Source organism: Bacillus rossius, chromosome 1, assembly GCF_032445375.1.
Source record: "Bacillus rossius redtenbacheri isolate Brsri chromosome 1, Brsri_v3, whole genome shotgun sequence".
Lineage (NCBI taxonomy): Eukaryota > Metazoa > Arthropoda > Insecta > Phasmatodea > Bacillidae > Bacillus > Bacillus rossius.
In genome coordinates this window covers 373,960,214-373,976,085 of record NC_086330.1, presented here as the reverse complement: position 1 = coordinate 373,976,085, position 15,872 = coordinate 373,960,214, and the positions used below count along the sequence as shown (strand labels likewise).

Sequence of the window (15,872 nt, the reverse complement as noted above, 5' to 3'; positions counted from 1 at the left end):
CCTGAGATTCGATAAAGCTTTGGTCGGGTGTTTCTCATTGGCCCAAAGTCATCCAGGTGAGTTGTGAGCCAATAGCAGAGGCAACACTGAAGTATAACTATTTGTACTTTAGCCTATCGCGAAATGAACCCGCGAATTTTTCCGGTCTCTACTAACAATGTAATTTGCAAACGAAGCCGAAGTCTATGTTCAAGAGAAAGTGATAACTGTGTGCAGGAAAAGACTGCCAAGGAAAAAAATATCCAAATATGAATGAATATGGGTGGCATTGGAGAGCAGTAGGTTGAAGAATATTCAGATTCACAAACCTTCTGACCATAAATAACTTGGATTTATTAGTTATCTTCTTTTTTTTAATTGCGTGTTGGCTCGCCCCTTTTTTCAGTAAGTGTATATTTGCGTCATTCTAAAAATAGCTGCGTGTTTATCAGCATTGAATTATTCAACTGCCTTAGTTGACGTATTAATTGCTAACGGTATTGGTTGGAATAGGTTATTTATTTGTTGGAAGTTTTTTTTTTGATTAAATGGAGGATTAATTTATTTCCAACTAATTTACACTTCTGAAATTCAAAACCCAGTGTCTGTAGGTACATATGCACGTTCTTCACGTTAACATGCACGCAATTTTTATTTGTTGCCATGCTGGAAAATTCATGAAACAAAAACATTTTGTACTATTAATTAAAAAACTATTATTAGCATAGTATTAATCAAATTCTTACCAAAATTATTTTTCCTATGTATCTACAAATGACCAAAAGCGCTTTCAAGTCAGCGACAAAACTATGTGTAAACATTGAATATGATCACTTTATGAAGAAAGAACCTGTTGTGATTTCTATGATACTTTCAACCTCTCATTATTAACTATTGAATTAGTTTGCTAATTCAATTCTCGCGAAGTAAGAAGGTTCTACTTGCATTGTTTTCGTGCTGGACGTAAGAGCTATTTTTTCTCATGACGTGGCGATCCCGATGGAATAACAAAAATTCAATAATAGTATGAACGAATTATGTTAAACCCAGTAGAAATGTAAAATCACATGTTTTTTTGAAGGCGTATTTTGGGTAAGCCTCACTGCTTGAAATTTTTTTGGACGTGGTTTGTTAAGAACGTTTTTAGTGAAAAGCGTTTCAGAAAATTGCTGCACACTGTTATGCGCTCTGCTGCATCATTTAATTCCTTCATGACGTGTCACTAGTGTGTTGCAGACAGTCTATACGAACATTATGGTGGTTCCTGCTTATCAAGCGTTGGGTGACGGCTGTTAGGAACTCCAGCTTTTATAATAAATCACTAGAGACCTGTAAAATTCGCGATTTCAAATCCCTAAAGGATAGACTCCATGATCTTCTATGCACTCGAGCAAATTACATCTGCTGATTGGTTACCGACTCGTAACACCTGTTGACTGGAATGATCGTGATTCGCTAATTCTTCTGTTAAAGATTTTTCATTGGCCCAGAGTCCTTCATATATACTGTGGCCCAATCATTGAAGCAAAATAATGTCAAAAGTATTTGGTCTCTATCCTATCGCGAAATGAATCCGCAAATTTTACAGGGCTCTATAAATCATTCGCCACCAATTTTTATGAACAGTATAAACATTATATAATTTTTTATAATGATTCTGTTCTGGTATCCAATCCTCAGTGATAAGGTTTATAATAGTCAATTATTTTTTATAAAAGTATTTTAATGGTATTTTACGTACATATTTTCTTGATTTAATATTTATTTTTATATACCATATTTTTAAACAAGTATTATAAGGTTGCATAAGAAGTCTTTTGTTATATCCAGGAAGCTGATCAAGTCATAAAAAAATGTGTGCAGCAACTTTAAAGGCATATACATTGTGTTTGAGTTATTCTGTAGTTTTTTTAGCTTTTTAAGCACTGCCATACTTCAAGATGTGGTGAACGTAGTTCGTTCACGTTTTACTCTGCTTTTGGATGCTTTGCTAATTTATTTTTAATTGGCTCGGCAACTGCAACTGTCAGCTTCGTCTAGAGACTTGCAAAATTCGCTTCATTATTTTTGTTTCCAGGATGTACTCCACGAAACCGTGCACAATAAAGTTGGCTGCTACCATAGTATATATTCTTCCTGGAATACACATGATTGAGTTCATATATGCGATTTGTAATTTTTTTATTGTTTCTTGTCCATAAGACTCTTTTTCACAAAACCAAGTTTGATATTTCATTTCCTTGTCATTAATATGATTTGATCAGGGGTGTACGTAGGTGTGTGTAGGTGTGTGTGTGTATGTAGGACCTGTTTGTCTGCTGTTTGCTTTCAAACTCTTTCGTTTTGTTGGTGGGAACGATTTTTTTTAGGATAACTTAGGATTTTAGGAGGGGAGGATATATCTCCCATGGACACCCTCCATTTCCTGCGTATGCCCTTGTATTTGAGGTATTTTCCTGTAAATTACTACACTAACTCTCTTGTACTTTTTTTTATTGTTCCGTCATAAATTTTCTCAGCATATGTTTATTAAATACTATCTAATAACGATAATAAGGCAGGCAAGTGCTCCAAAATATAAAGTTAGGTAAACATCTGGTGAGAAAAATCTGTCACCCAACAACAGGTTAAGGAAAAGATTTTTATTAACAGTAATGACAATAAAATAAAGTTACCAAGCTTTGTAAGGGACAGAGCATTAATGGCGAGTATAATAATCACTCATAATCCAAAGATGATGCGATGTCCTCCAGATAATAATGTGAATCTTAACTACGGGATACCTAAAACCACTGTTTCACACGCCAAGTTTTTTTCGTAATTAATTTTTTAAAAAACGACAATTTCTAACTTTTTTTTACTCGACACCTCCGTTGCATTTGTAAGTTCTGCCGACGGATATTCACAAAGTGTGATATCTTGCGTGTAAGTAAGATGTCGTGCAATTGTTGATAAACACGAAGACCTGCGCGTCATTTTTGACGTGATAACATCTTATAAGTCGATGAACGCCGGCTGCACGCACGAAAAAAGCATGACTCATTGTCACGTTCCGGCTGAGCCTAGCGTGCAAGAACCGGCCAACCACCGTGCGAGAAAATCTTCTGTAATATCAAACAGGTTAAGGCGGGGCTTTTTAACTAATTGTTCGTGATTATATTTAAACAAATTATTTAAATTATAATTTGAAAAAACAGTAAATAATACTTCAAAATTAAAAAAGTATGCAATTTTTCATTAATGTTTTCGTATGACGTTATCACGTAAAATTATCGTCCGTAAACCGACTTTACAGACAACCGCCTTTTTGTTTTTACACCTACGACATTTCCCTAAGCTGGTATCTGTTTGAATATAAAATTTAAAAAAAAAAATGCAAGAGGGGCATCGAGTTAAAATTGTAGAAACAGCATTTGAAGAAAGTAATGAATAGAGACCTGAAAAATTCGCTGATTCAATTACCTCTAGTACAGTTTACAATATCCTCTGCACTGCTCAAGCAAACACGCGTGTTCATTGGGTGCTAACTTGTGAGGCGTCTCCACTGGGTGGCTTGTGATTCGACGCTTCTTTGGTAAATAGTCTGCCATTGGCCCAGAGAGCTCCAGTTAAACTGCGGGCCAATAGCAGAACCAGCAGAATTGTTCACAAGTTTGAATTTTAGCCGAAATGAATCCTCGAATTTTTTTTGTCTCTAGTAATGAATAGAGACCTGCAAAATTTGCGGATTCATTCGGTTATAGGCTAGAATTCAAATACATATACCTCTTTCATAATTTTGCTATTGGCTTACTGTTCATCTGGACGAATCTCAACCAGTTATAAACCCTCAACCAAAGAAGGATCGAATCACAGAGCAAACCATCTGAGACGACTCACAAGTCAGCAGCCAACGAACTGGCGTATATTTGCCCCGAGTGTACAGGGGGGTATGTGCAGTCTATCCTGAAGGCCGTCGAGACCGCGAATTGTGCAGGTGTGTAGCTAATGAATGGGTGCGGGGTGTGAGACAGGGTGTTGACTGCGAGGCAGGGACGGGAGGCGGTTGGGCGGAGCGCTGGTGTCTGCACGCCCGCTAGGTCCCAGCCGCCGCGACTGAGGTCTGCTCAGCCCCGGGCGATGGCTCTGACCACGTCCCCGCTTGCCCGCTTGTCCTGGGCGCGCGCCTCGGGTCCTCCGAGGATGTCCTCATCCTCATCCTCCTCATCCTCCTCCTCTTCCTCCTCATCCCGGGTCGGGTCGTGGAGGTACCTGCACAGCAGTCGGGCGCGTGGCAAGCTGGGTCGTTACCACAACGCCGAAATACCATAACGCCGAATGTCAAAATTGACCACAAAGCCCACAGCTAGAAAACTGATGTGTACCACAACGCCGAAATAACAACTGAATGAATTTGTGTGTGTTTCTTAAATGTACAACGCCGAAATACCACAATCAGACCTTACCTAACCTAACCTAACCTAGCGTAATATAACCCAACCTAACTTAACCTTACCTAGCCTAGCCTAACCTAACCTAACCTAACCTAGTCCAACCTAACCTTTGTGGCAGCCCTGCATTGACATTTTTCGGCGTTAGTGTATTTCGGCGTTGTGGTAATTTGGCGTTGTGGTACACAGCAGTTTTCTAGCTGTCGGCGTTGTGGTCAAGTTGGTATTTCGGCGTTGTGGTAACGACCCCCTCACACAGCAGCACTTAGTAATGTTCGCAGGGCTTTCACGGCCATTGTCCGAAGTAGCAGCTTGGCTTCCTTTGGTTGTGGCCGCGTCCTCGTGTAGGGTAACTGCTCCCTGATGATGGCGACTGCAATAATTGTCGACCGGAAACCGTCGGTGGATTATTCGCCGAGGACGTCGGCTGCAACCCAGAAGCCAAGCTAACTGCAGCAACACTATGCACTTATGTCGCGCCAATCGCACACGCACGCCGAAGGTAAAAGAACCGGTGAGTGAGTAGTTCCCGTCCCCAGCAATACAGTTTCGGGTCGCTCGGCCATGCACAAAGGCTTAAGCTGGGCCCACAATAATCCATCGCGTCCGTCTGTTTCCCACCTCTCCGCCAATCACGTGACCTGCAGCCTATCAGGAGGCCCGAAAAATTATATCCGTCCGTCCGTGGAAAGCTTTGACAAGCTTTAACTATCGTCGGACGAACGAATGAAATCATAACCTCCAAAAATGTTAGCGAGGTATTGCCGGCAACCTTTAGTAGGGACAGGAAAAATTCGCGGGTTCAATTACCTCTAGGATGAACTCCATAGTTCTACGTACACTCGGTCAAATGTCAACCACTCATTGACTGCTGTCTTGCGAGACGTCCCAACGTAGCAACCTGTGATTCTTATAAAGCTTTGGTCGGGTGTTTCTCATTGGCCCAGAGTCATCCAGGTGAGTTGTGAGCCAATGGCAGAGGCAGCACTGAGGTATAACTATTTGTATTTTAGTCTATCGCGAAATGAATTCGCGAATTTTTCCTGTCTCTATTTATTCGAATCACAGGCTGCTACGTTGGGACGCCTCGCAATACAGCAGCCAATGAGTGGGTGACATTTGACCGAGTGTACGAAGAACTGTGGAGTTCATCCTGGAGGTCATTGGACCCGCGAATTTTTCCGGTCCCTACGTATTCCTTTTCCCGCCGGATAAGGGTCGGGTCGCGGTTGTCGCCGACACAGGTGCGCCCCGAGGTGCGACGCCAGCTGACCTGGGCGCGACTGCGGCGGAGTCCCCTCGCCGGCCGAGGGCGCCCCGCAGGTACTCCTCCAGCTCCACGATGTTGTCCTCCGGGTCCTCCGGGTACTCGCCGACCCCGGGGTCCTCCTGGGAGCCCCTGGTGTCCCCCGCGTCCCACACGTCCGGGACCAGCGGCGAGCCCGCGCAGGCCACTGCGGACAGGCGTGCCAACCCCTGCTCACTTCCCCGGAGGGACAGCTCCCAGTGTGTGTCCCGGCTGTGTCGCCGATGACCAGGGACACCTGTATTTCGCGATTTCATTTCGTGTCAAGGTATTTCACAAAACACTGTAGCTTTTTTCTAAGAGTCATGGCTAGAGACCCGTGAATTTTCGCGGATTCATTTCGTGTTATGCTAAAATTCAAATAATTATACCTTAGTGCTGCTTCTGTCATTGGTTCTCTGTTAATCTAGAGGACTGAGGGCCAATTAGAGACCCTCACTCATAGAAGTGTTGAATCACAGACCACCCAGTCGAGACGACTCACAAGTCAACAGCCAATGAACAGTTGGCATTTGCCCGAGTGTGTAGAGGATATTGGAGTCTATCCTGGAGGTCATTGAATCCGCGAAATTCACGGGTCTCTAGTCATGGCAAATTGTGAGGGTGCAGCAGTACGGTGACCACATTCTCATTGGCCCCGTCAAGAGCGGGACGACACCTCTCACCGACCTCAGCCAATAACCACAGGAGGAAAAGCTACAGTATATTTTGTGAAATACTTTGACCCGGAATGTATTCGCGAAATACAGGTGTCCCTACCGATAAGTAGAGACCGGAAAAATTCGCGAATTTTTCCGGTCTCTAGCAGTAATAGTCTTGGTAGCGTAGTTGGCAGAATCTTGGCTGATTAACTAAGAATGGTTCATTCGACGTTGTACGGAGCTCGTCACTGGAAAAATTTCTAATTTTTTTTAAAATAACAGTTTACTTAATTATACGGATTGTGCTTTAAGGAAATATGTATTAATTCATTTTATTTGTTTATCTAATAGCTATAATATTATTAAATACATAGCTAAGACCATTGGTTTGATTATTTTATACTAGTTTGGCCTACATCCTTTATTTTTACTTAAAATACATTTAATTAAAACAAAAAAATGAATTCTATAACTAAAACACCTGAGTTTATTAGTGAATGAATGTCCATAAATTATTAACATAAATAAACTAACAACTCATAAAAACACCACACCTGTTTACCTAAATAAAAATGCGAGATGGTTTTTCTTCACTTTAAATTTAAGTTTATTATGAGTAGGGTCCGGAAAAATTCGCGGCTTCAATGACCTCTAGGATGAACTCCATAGTTCTACGTACACTCGGTCAAATGCCACCCACTCATTGGCTGCTGTCTTGTGAGACGTCCCAACGTAGCAGCCTGTGATTCGTATAAAGCTTCGGTCGGGTGTTTCTCATTGGCCCAGAGTCATCCAGGTGAGTTGTGAGCCAATAGCAGAGGCAGCACTGAGGTATAACTGTTTGTATTTTAGCCTATATCGCGAGATATGAATTCGCGAATTTTTTCCTGTCTGTATCCATGATACATAATTTTTATAATTAAACAGCTGCAATTTTCATACTTTTACGGTGCTTAGTTAAATGAACAGCAACATGTTTATCCTACGTTTAGAGACCCGTGAATTTCGCGGATTCAATGACATCCAGGATAGACTCCAATATCCTCTACAAACTCGGGCAAATGCCAACTGTTCATTGGCTGTTGACTTGTGAGTCGTCTCGACTGGGTGGCCTGTGATACGACATTTCTATGAGTGAGGGTCTCTAATTGGCCCTCAGTCCTCCAGATTAACAGAGAACCAATGACAGAAGCAGCACTAAGGTATAATTATTTGAATTTTAGCATAACACGAAATGAATCCGCGAAATTCACGGGTATCTACCTATGTTTTATCCTATCTCGATATGCTCGCATTGGTCAGCAACTGCGTTGGCTGGTTTTCTGTTAGCATTCTGGGTATCGCGACGTGACTCCTCCGGGTTGACAGCTCGTAGGGACATCTGCTGAAGCACTCCAAGTCGCATGACAGACGGCATGCCTGCGCCGGCCATCAGCTTGTGGACATGCCACAGCAGACGTGTCGGAGCGCCTTGTGGTGGAACGTCAGAGATGCAGGATGAAAGAAGGAAGGGGGGAGGTGTGAGTCTGTCAGATCGTTCTACGAGGAGTTGATGACAGGCGTGTTCCCCCACCACCCCGCTTCTACACAATCACCGCTGACTCTGGCCGTCGTGTGAAGGAGGGGGAGTCAGGTTGTGTTTCGAGATCTTTCTAGAGACCGGAAAAATTCGCGGGTTCATCTCGCGACAGGCTAAAATACAAATAGTTATACCTCAGTGATGCCTCTGCTATTGGCTCACAAATCACCTGGATGACTCTGGGCCAGTGAGAAACACCCGACCAAAGCATTATAATAATCACAGGCTGCTACGTTGGGACGTCTCACAAGACAGCAGCCAATGAGTGGGTGGCATTTGACTGAGTGTACGTATAACTATGGAGTTCATCCTACAGGTCATTGAACCCGCGAATTTTTCCGGCCCTAGATATTTCTTTAATGAATGTATGTAGTACGAAATTACAAGATTATTGCTTAGGCAAGCTATGCAATACGTGCAATTCTCACATTTGCAGTTACGCTCATGGTAACATAAACGTTAATTTTTTTTTAACTGTGAGCCCAAACAGAGGTATTATCTCTGGCCCATTCTCCACAGAAGTAGCGTGCTGAGTGGGAACGATAAAATGATTATTTTTCTTTTTTTTTAATTTTGCTTAAGTGTCGGGGAGATTCATCAGCCTGTATTCTTAATGTTTTCACTATTAAATACATTACAGAATTACTAAAAAAAATATATATCACAGTTTCCTTTTCATAAAATAAAAAAATCTTAATATATATTTTTTTAATTTAAAATACTTTCAATGTTAAAAATTTTACATAATTATTATTAGTCTACTAATCCCTCAAGAACTGTTTGAGTGAAATCTCTTATCGGCCAGTCAGAAGAAAAAAGAACTTCCTCTTGTATGACAGCTCATATTAAAACAGGATGGGAAAGTACTCAACAATTACTAACAAATATATGTTTTACAGGGAAATTCTTTGTAAACTATTTGTCGTACGTTTTTGTAATGCGTTAGTAAAAAAATGTTGGTACATTTTCCAACACATCATGAATAGAGACCCGGAAATTTCGTGGATTCTTCTGGCCTCAGGATAAAATTAAAGTTATAGGTGTGCTCGACCCAAGTTTACTTTCCCATTGCTTGATTTCTTAGCGAGAAAATTTTTATCCTTGTTATTTGGCACTACCTGATTCGCTTACTTCTCTCCTAGCTGGGCATCGTTGGCTCACGGTCGTAGAGGGGCGTGTCCAGATAACTGCGGTCCAATCATGAACACAGCGCGAGAGTGTGAAGGTTTGCATTCTAGCTTGCGACTAAATGAAAGCGCGAAATTTCCGGGTCTCTAATCATGAATGCTATAATTCCGTATTTATCATAACTTGAAAAAAGGGGGGGGGGGAAGCAAGTTGTTTCGGGCCGAAGCCCGGCCGAGCCTCACCCCCTCCTCCTCCTGGGTCTGAACCCGTCAGGGTGTACCAGGAGCACTACTTTGTCTGTCCGTCCAGATGTCAACCGGTGTTTTGCTGGCATCTGGACGATTGACCTAAGTTGTACCATTTGCCAAAATTTTAGAATGGTGTCTGTGTACCATTCTTTTGCCTCAACCAGAAACAACTTTAATCCATTATGTTTTAGCCGCCGTGCCTGCAGCCAGAATAAAGGTTTGTCAATTTATGAGATTTATACTTTGTCCATTTTGCATCCATGCATAAAATGTACACGACGGCTGATGTTAAAAAACAACACTACGGTCATTCCTTGTGGGATCTCTTGTATGTCATTGCTCCGGGGGGGGGGGGGGGGGGGGGGGGGAAGCAGTTAAAATTTATTTTTATAGGTTTATTTTTTTCTCGGGCCGGTATCAACTGTCAGACTGTTGAACTGTTCACCAGTGTGTTTCGAAGAAACGCCTACTATTCTACAAGCCAGTAGAGACAGAGGCAGGCTTCTCCCTCCTTCCCCCCCCCCCGGCCCAGCAACACGTTACTTTTCTGGTAAGCCAACATAGACTCTGTCACCCCACTTCAACACGTTTTAGGGGGATCTAGAGGTTATGGGGCGGGAATTATAGCTTTTACATCCGATGAAAATGACTTCACCAAGGACTCATGCGCTAGGGACCGGAAAAATTCGCGAATTCATTTAGCGACAGGCTAAAATACAAATAGTTACACCTCAGTGCTGCCTCTGCTATTGGCTCGCAACTCACCTGGATGAGAAACACCCGACCAAAACTTTATAAGAATCGCAGGCTGCAACGTTGGGACGCCTCACAAGACAGCGGCCAATGAGTGGGTGGCATTTGACCGAGTGTACGTAGAACTGTGGAGTTCATCCTACAGGCCATTGAACCCGCGAATTTTCCTGGTACCTACTCGTGCCCTCTAGTAGTCCGGGGAAGAAGCACCAAGTGCGGCTAAGAACAATCATATTTCTCAGATTTGAAATAAAATATTTATGAGAATAGTTTGCAAATATATATAATTGTATGGTGTTGTCCGGGTCCCTGGTGCCTGCCTCACCTGCCAGCGCGGCGCACACGGCCACCACGGCGCCGACCAGAGACACGGCCATGGCCCCTCCTGCTGCAGCGACTCGCAGACACAGCGCCCCGGGTGCGCGCCCCCCCCGTCCTGGTTCTGCCCCCCTAACCCCCCGGCCTCTCCCGCCCAGCCCCGCGCCGATGTCCGGTATCGAGAGGTCGTTAGCGGCGTGTCGCAGGAAGCGGTCGAGCAATCGCGAGGTTCCTTTTCCCGTTCCGCCGGGCCGCGCGTTCGGTACACGGGAAGCCCTCATCTCACAGACGAGAGAGCCACACCCCCAAGTTCACGCTCGCTTTATTTACCCCCCCCCCCCCCCCGGTTCTATCTCATTGTATGAACCGGTGTGGCATTGAATTTTGCGGTCGATTAGGATAGGTTAGCTTTAAAACATTGTGGATGGTTGGTTATAATTAGGTAAGTATAGCTACGTTAAAAATATTGTAAAATCATTTTATGGTTGCTTAGCAAATAATATTTCAATACGTAGCTATCCAGGGCTAAAAAACCGTTAACATGATTTCAAAGTATCTTTAATGTAGTTATCCTAACCAAATCAACCGTCCACAATGTTTCAAAGTATTTATAATGTAGCTAACCTAACCTAGTTGACCATTAGTTATCATTAGTTGTCTAAAATAAAAAATAAAAAACCCGAAGATGCACGATCGGGCGTTTGGCTCCCTCGTCTGTGAAAAGAAGGCTTCCCTTTGGACACAACGAGGTAGTGTTCTTCGTGTACTGCATCGTAGCTCCTGGTGTGCGGCATTTGGTGGGGGCAATTTCGCGGATGGAACGGAAGTCGCACGGGGACGAAAATCTGTAACACACGACGCTGCTGCCATCCGTAGCGGATGGCGCGAACCAAAGTTCACAAAACCAAAAGAATAACTCTATAGTATTGACTGTTTAATGAATTTTTAACATTGCGGGCAGTATTTATTTTATAAAATACCTTTACGAAAATCAGGTTCAAAACGGGTTTAGTACCCTTTTTTTTCTAGGTTTTTTTTTTTTCGCTTTTATCGGAGCTGTTCCATTATATAGTTTAAAATTTAGTTCTCCTAATAAAATGGTTCAATAGTCGACGTAGCTGCTCCGGAAGCTTATTCTTCGTAGGGACCGGAAAAATTCGAGGTGTCAATACCCTTCAGGATAGACTGCACATTCCCCTGTGCACTCGGGCAAATAACGCCAGTTCATTGGCTGCTGACTTGTGAGTCCTCTCAGCTGGTTTGTCTGTGATTCGATTCTTCTTTGGTTGAAGGTTTATAATTGGCTGAGATTAGTACAGATGAACAGTAAGCCAATAGCAAAATCATTTAAAAGGTATATGTAGACTTCTAACCTATCGCCGAATGAATCCGCGAATTTTTCCGGTCTCTAATTATAAGTGTTTTTTGCAACATGAGAACACATAAATTTGCTCGTTTTCGAGGTTAGATGTTACACATCTCTGGCGGGTACTGGAAGACTCGCCCGCATAATTATAATTTTAAGGTCCATATCTAAAAATGTAACTCGATATCTGTTGTTCTGCGACAATATCTTCAACGGAGTCCAAAACTGGATCGCCACAGAACACTGTAAGTTACAACCCTGCGGAGTGAACTTAAAACAATTGACTAAAAGCAACAAAAAAATTGGTTGTCTGTAAAGTCAGTTTACGGACGATATTTTAACGTGACAACGTCATAACAAAACATTGATGAAATGATTGCATACTTTTATGAATAAAATAGAATCATTTTTATTGAATTATCACTATTTTGTATGGATACAAAGAAGGAGTGAAATGAAATCTACAATTTAATTGATAAATTTACTTTTATTTGCACTCATTAATTCAAATATGTTTATCACTTTAACGAAGAGATTATTTTAACTATAACTTTTATACATGTTTGCTAGTTAACTTCTTCCAATCTGTGTTATTCTGTTAAGGATAGGACGATGATAGGAAAAGTAAGAAACGAATGGGAGTGTTTCAAGTTTAATGTGCCTCGAAAAAGTCAAATCGATGGTTGTTCCAATCTAGTGGAAGAGAGATAGATGCGGCGCTTGCGTATAATGAGTGTAACGGGACACGGCGTAACGGGACAAATTGCGTTACGGGACACTTTTTCATGCGTGCAGCCGGCGTTCATCGATTGATTAGACGTTGTCACATCAAAACAGCGCAGGGAACCGTGTTCTGGTACACGAAGCAGAGAAATGTGAGAAGTGTTCTGTGTGAGGCAAAAATAATCAGGAACTAAGCATTCAAAAACCACAAGCAGATACAATTTTTTTATTCGTATAGCTGAACGTACAATAAACGTTAAAATTGTAGAATAAACATATGACTAGAAATTGAAAAAAAAAAATTAACGACATCTTTCTTACACAGCTGTACACGTGAACATTTCCAATAATTCGTGCGTTACTGATGTAATGCGACACATTCAAACACTTAAGGCATGGTTACAGGTGCGGACAAAGTATGAGCTTGGACGTAACAGTACGTACAAAGCGTAACACCTCGTGCGACACCAGTGCTAAAGGACACGTTACAACTAACTTTAATTAGGGCCATGAAAATTTCGCGAAAATATCCCGAGAGTAGCTGGAAGTTAAAACACTGTAGCATCGTCTGTGTTTCGTGATTGGGTGAGTTACTTTGAGGTGCATGTCGATTGTTACAACAACCAATCACACTAATTCAGTGCGGAAGCAAACTCTTCCTCAGTGGCTCGTGCAAACAAGGCAACGACTTCTCTCGCAGACGGCCGCCAATCACAAGTAAGAAATCGTTGCAGTCTAGTAGGCGTTCTGATTTTTTCGCGAAAATTTCCTGCCCCTAACTTTAATTAACTACAGTTCAGTGAAGAAACCCGTGAAATAACAATATACACAGGCGTTCGTACACAATAAACAACAACAATAAACAGTTGAGCACAAGAATAAATTCAAACCTTAAACAAATTCATACAAAATTACACTAGATAGTGGTTACAAATGTATAACAAAAAATATATATATATATTGCGTCCATAAAAGAATGTACCAGTTATAAAATCTAATAATTTCACCTGTAACGTTGAAGAGTGTTGGTTCAAGGTCACAAAGAATAGCTCTAACAGTTTTAGATAAGCACATGCGAGAATACTGTTTTGTTGTTTTTCTCGCTTGCAGCGCGATGAAGAATATCTCTTTCCCCAATTAGTAGAGGGTGAAACTGAAAACTTTATTTGGCAACAGAATGCCCCTCCTTATTGCAATCTCTTTGTACAAGAGTGGTTGAACATCCAAGTCCCTGACCGTTGGATTGGTCGTAATGGTCGAGACGACAAGAGCTCTTTTTCGCTGGCCTCCACGTTCACCTGACATAACGCCGTGGGATTTGTTTCTTCTTTTGAGACTTTATAAAATATCGTGGCCACGTTCCGCCACTACCTAATGATCTGCCAGAGTTGGAGACACATAATTGAAGAGGCTATTGCTTCCATTACTCCGGACGTGTTAACCAAAGTGTGAGAAGAATTTGACTTTAGGTTGGATGTGTGCCGTATAACTTGAGGTACACTCATTGAACATTTGTAAGAGAAACTAGGTTAGTTTACCTGCAATTTGATGTATGATAGTCTAAATTAACCTGTACACACTCAGAATCGACAGTGCCCCTAACAGTCTGTGGATGCCGCCCGCGCAACACAGAGAGCGCGAGGGCTTTGAACGCTGCGGCTGGTGGTCGGGCTTTTTCGGAAGCGGTCGGGCGTCATCGGTTCCGCGCCGATTCGCCGGAAAAGGAAGTCGACCATCGCTCCCCCAAACGTACGAGACCATTCTGTTCTAGCCTGGTAAGGAGTTCTGCGAGTATAAAAGGGCAATGCTTCGAGTCAACAGAAGCAGATCAACTGGGACTTCACCGAGGCAGGCTGCCGCGCTGCCCGGACACCGCTCGCCGCCCTACGCTGTAAACACCGTGGGATCGCCGCCGCATAGAGACCCCGACGGACTTCATGTTGGTGAGACTATTTCATGTCATAAACGTTGCTAGAGACAAGTTAAAGAAGATAGTGTCGCTTTGCAAGCATAAAACTCTGAGAGCAGTTGGAAACTGAAATCAAGTCTTAAGTATGAAGTCATGATAGGCGAGTGTAAGGCAACTTCCGTGAGGGTGAGCGAGTTGGGCTGGAGAAAACATTAAGAGAACACTATACGTAAATACCAATACTGACGTCGACTGCCAACTCTGTACATAACCAAACACTGGCAAACGTAACACCGTGGTCACAAGACAGTTTGCAGTATTAACACATGGCACGAGGGGCATAAGAATAACCGCATAGATTACGTGTGACTTGGGTGACAGCGAGGTATTGTGTGGACATAATTAAAACTTTGGCCAAGTTCAATGGATACCAAATTAGTTAATTTTAATGTGTACTTACCAGGGTAGTAATTAATTTGAACCACAGCCAGTATTTGTTATTGATTGTATAAATATATTTTTATATCCTCTTTTAGGTATTTTGTGTACGTACTGGGCTGCAATATGTTTATAATAATTTTGTAAATGTCACCTCGTAAATCTATGACAAACCACTTTTGTGATTGACAGTGTATGCTCAGTGGTTGAACCTTGGCAAGCACAAGTTGATTAAGGGTGATGCAATTATATTCTTATCAGATTGTTAATTTTTTGTATGTTTTGTTATAGCTGACCTGTAACTAGTGTTCAACCCCACCACGCAATGGTACAGCTTCATAACGATCAATGTCAGTTCGAAAATGAGATGAGACATTCGTTTGTGATAATATACCTGTTAATAAATTGTTGTATTTACGAATACTACTGGGCACCTAATTTTCTGACACACTCGCATCCGTTCTTTCCTGTCTTGTTAGGGTTTCCTGTTCCTTTAGTGATACACGTTACAATATGCCATTGAAACTGGGACACTCTCTCGTGGACACGCCGCGTGAAGGCGAGGGGTGATGTGTGTCCGGAGGCGAGGCTAGGGCCTGACGGTGAAGGCGCGCGAGAAGTCGGGCATCTTGAGCACTGCGTGCACCAGCTCGTGGGCCGTGATGCTGCCCGTGCGCCCCAGGTCCATCTCGGCGATCACCTGCGCACACCACGCCGTCAGGGTCCACCACTTGTCAGAGCATGACTTGGAAACACACAACTTAGAACAGTCATAACTAGGGACCGGAAAAATTCATTTCGCGATAGGCTGAAATACAAATAGTTATACCTCAGTGCTGCCTCTGCTATTGGCTCACAACTCACCTGGATGACTCTGGGCCAATGAGAAACACCCGACCAAAGCTTTATAAGAATCACAGGCTGCTACATTGGGAGGCCTCACAAGACAGCAGCCAATGAGTGGGTGGCATTTGACCGAGTGTACGTATAATTGTGGAGTTCATTCTGCAGGCCATTGAACCCGCGAATTTTTCCGGTCCCTAGTCATAACTTA

At 42.6% G+C, this 15,872-nt stretch overlaps 2 protein-coding genes across 9 annotated transcripts in view; both read right to left on the bottom strand.

The window, feature by feature from the left end:
• Positions 1-2,606: 2,606 nt before the first annotated feature.
• LOC134528505 (uncharacterized) lies at positions 2,607-10,506 on the bottom strand. The gene is made up of 3 exons (XM_063362180.1): positions 10,390-10,506; positions 5,683-5,863; positions 2,607-4,230 (listed from the first exon to the last, which is right to left on the bottom strand). The coding sequence occupies exons 1-3, from the start codon at positions 10,439-10,441 to the stop codon at positions 4,086-4,088; spliced, it is 378 nt and encodes a 125-aa protein (XP_063218250.1). The 5' UTR covers positions 10,442-10,506; the 3' UTR covers positions 2,607-4,085.
• Positions 10,507-12,682: 2,176 nt separating this feature from the next.
• Positions 12,683-15,872, bottom strand: part of LOC134528504 (calcium and integrin-binding protein 1-like) — a 43,001-nt gene continuing 39,811 nt past the window's right edge. For all 8 annotated transcript variants that reach the window (XM_063362177.1, XM_063362174.1, XM_063362172.1 and 5 more), the window contains one exon: positions 12,683-15,518. In XM_063362177.1, coding sequence (XP_063218247.1) covers positions 15,408-15,518 — 111 coding nt within the window. In that variant the 3' untranslated portion in view covers positions 12,683-15,407. The remainder of the gene's footprint in view (positions 15,519-15,872) is intronic.

Coding starts and splice junctions, on each gene's coding strand:
- LOC134528505 (XM_063362180.1), bottom strand. CDS start 10,441: ATGGCCGTGTCTCTGGTCGGCGCCGTGGTGGCCGTGTGCGCCGCGCTG. Junction 5,864..10,389: donor CGTGTGCGCCGCGCTGGCAG/GTGAGGCAGGCA, acceptor GCCTGTCCGCAG/TGGCCTGCGCGGGCTCGCCG. Junction 4,231..5,682: donor TCCGCCGCAGTCGCGCCCAG/GTCAGCTGGCGT, acceptor ACTGCTGTGCAG/GTACCTCCACGACCCGACCC.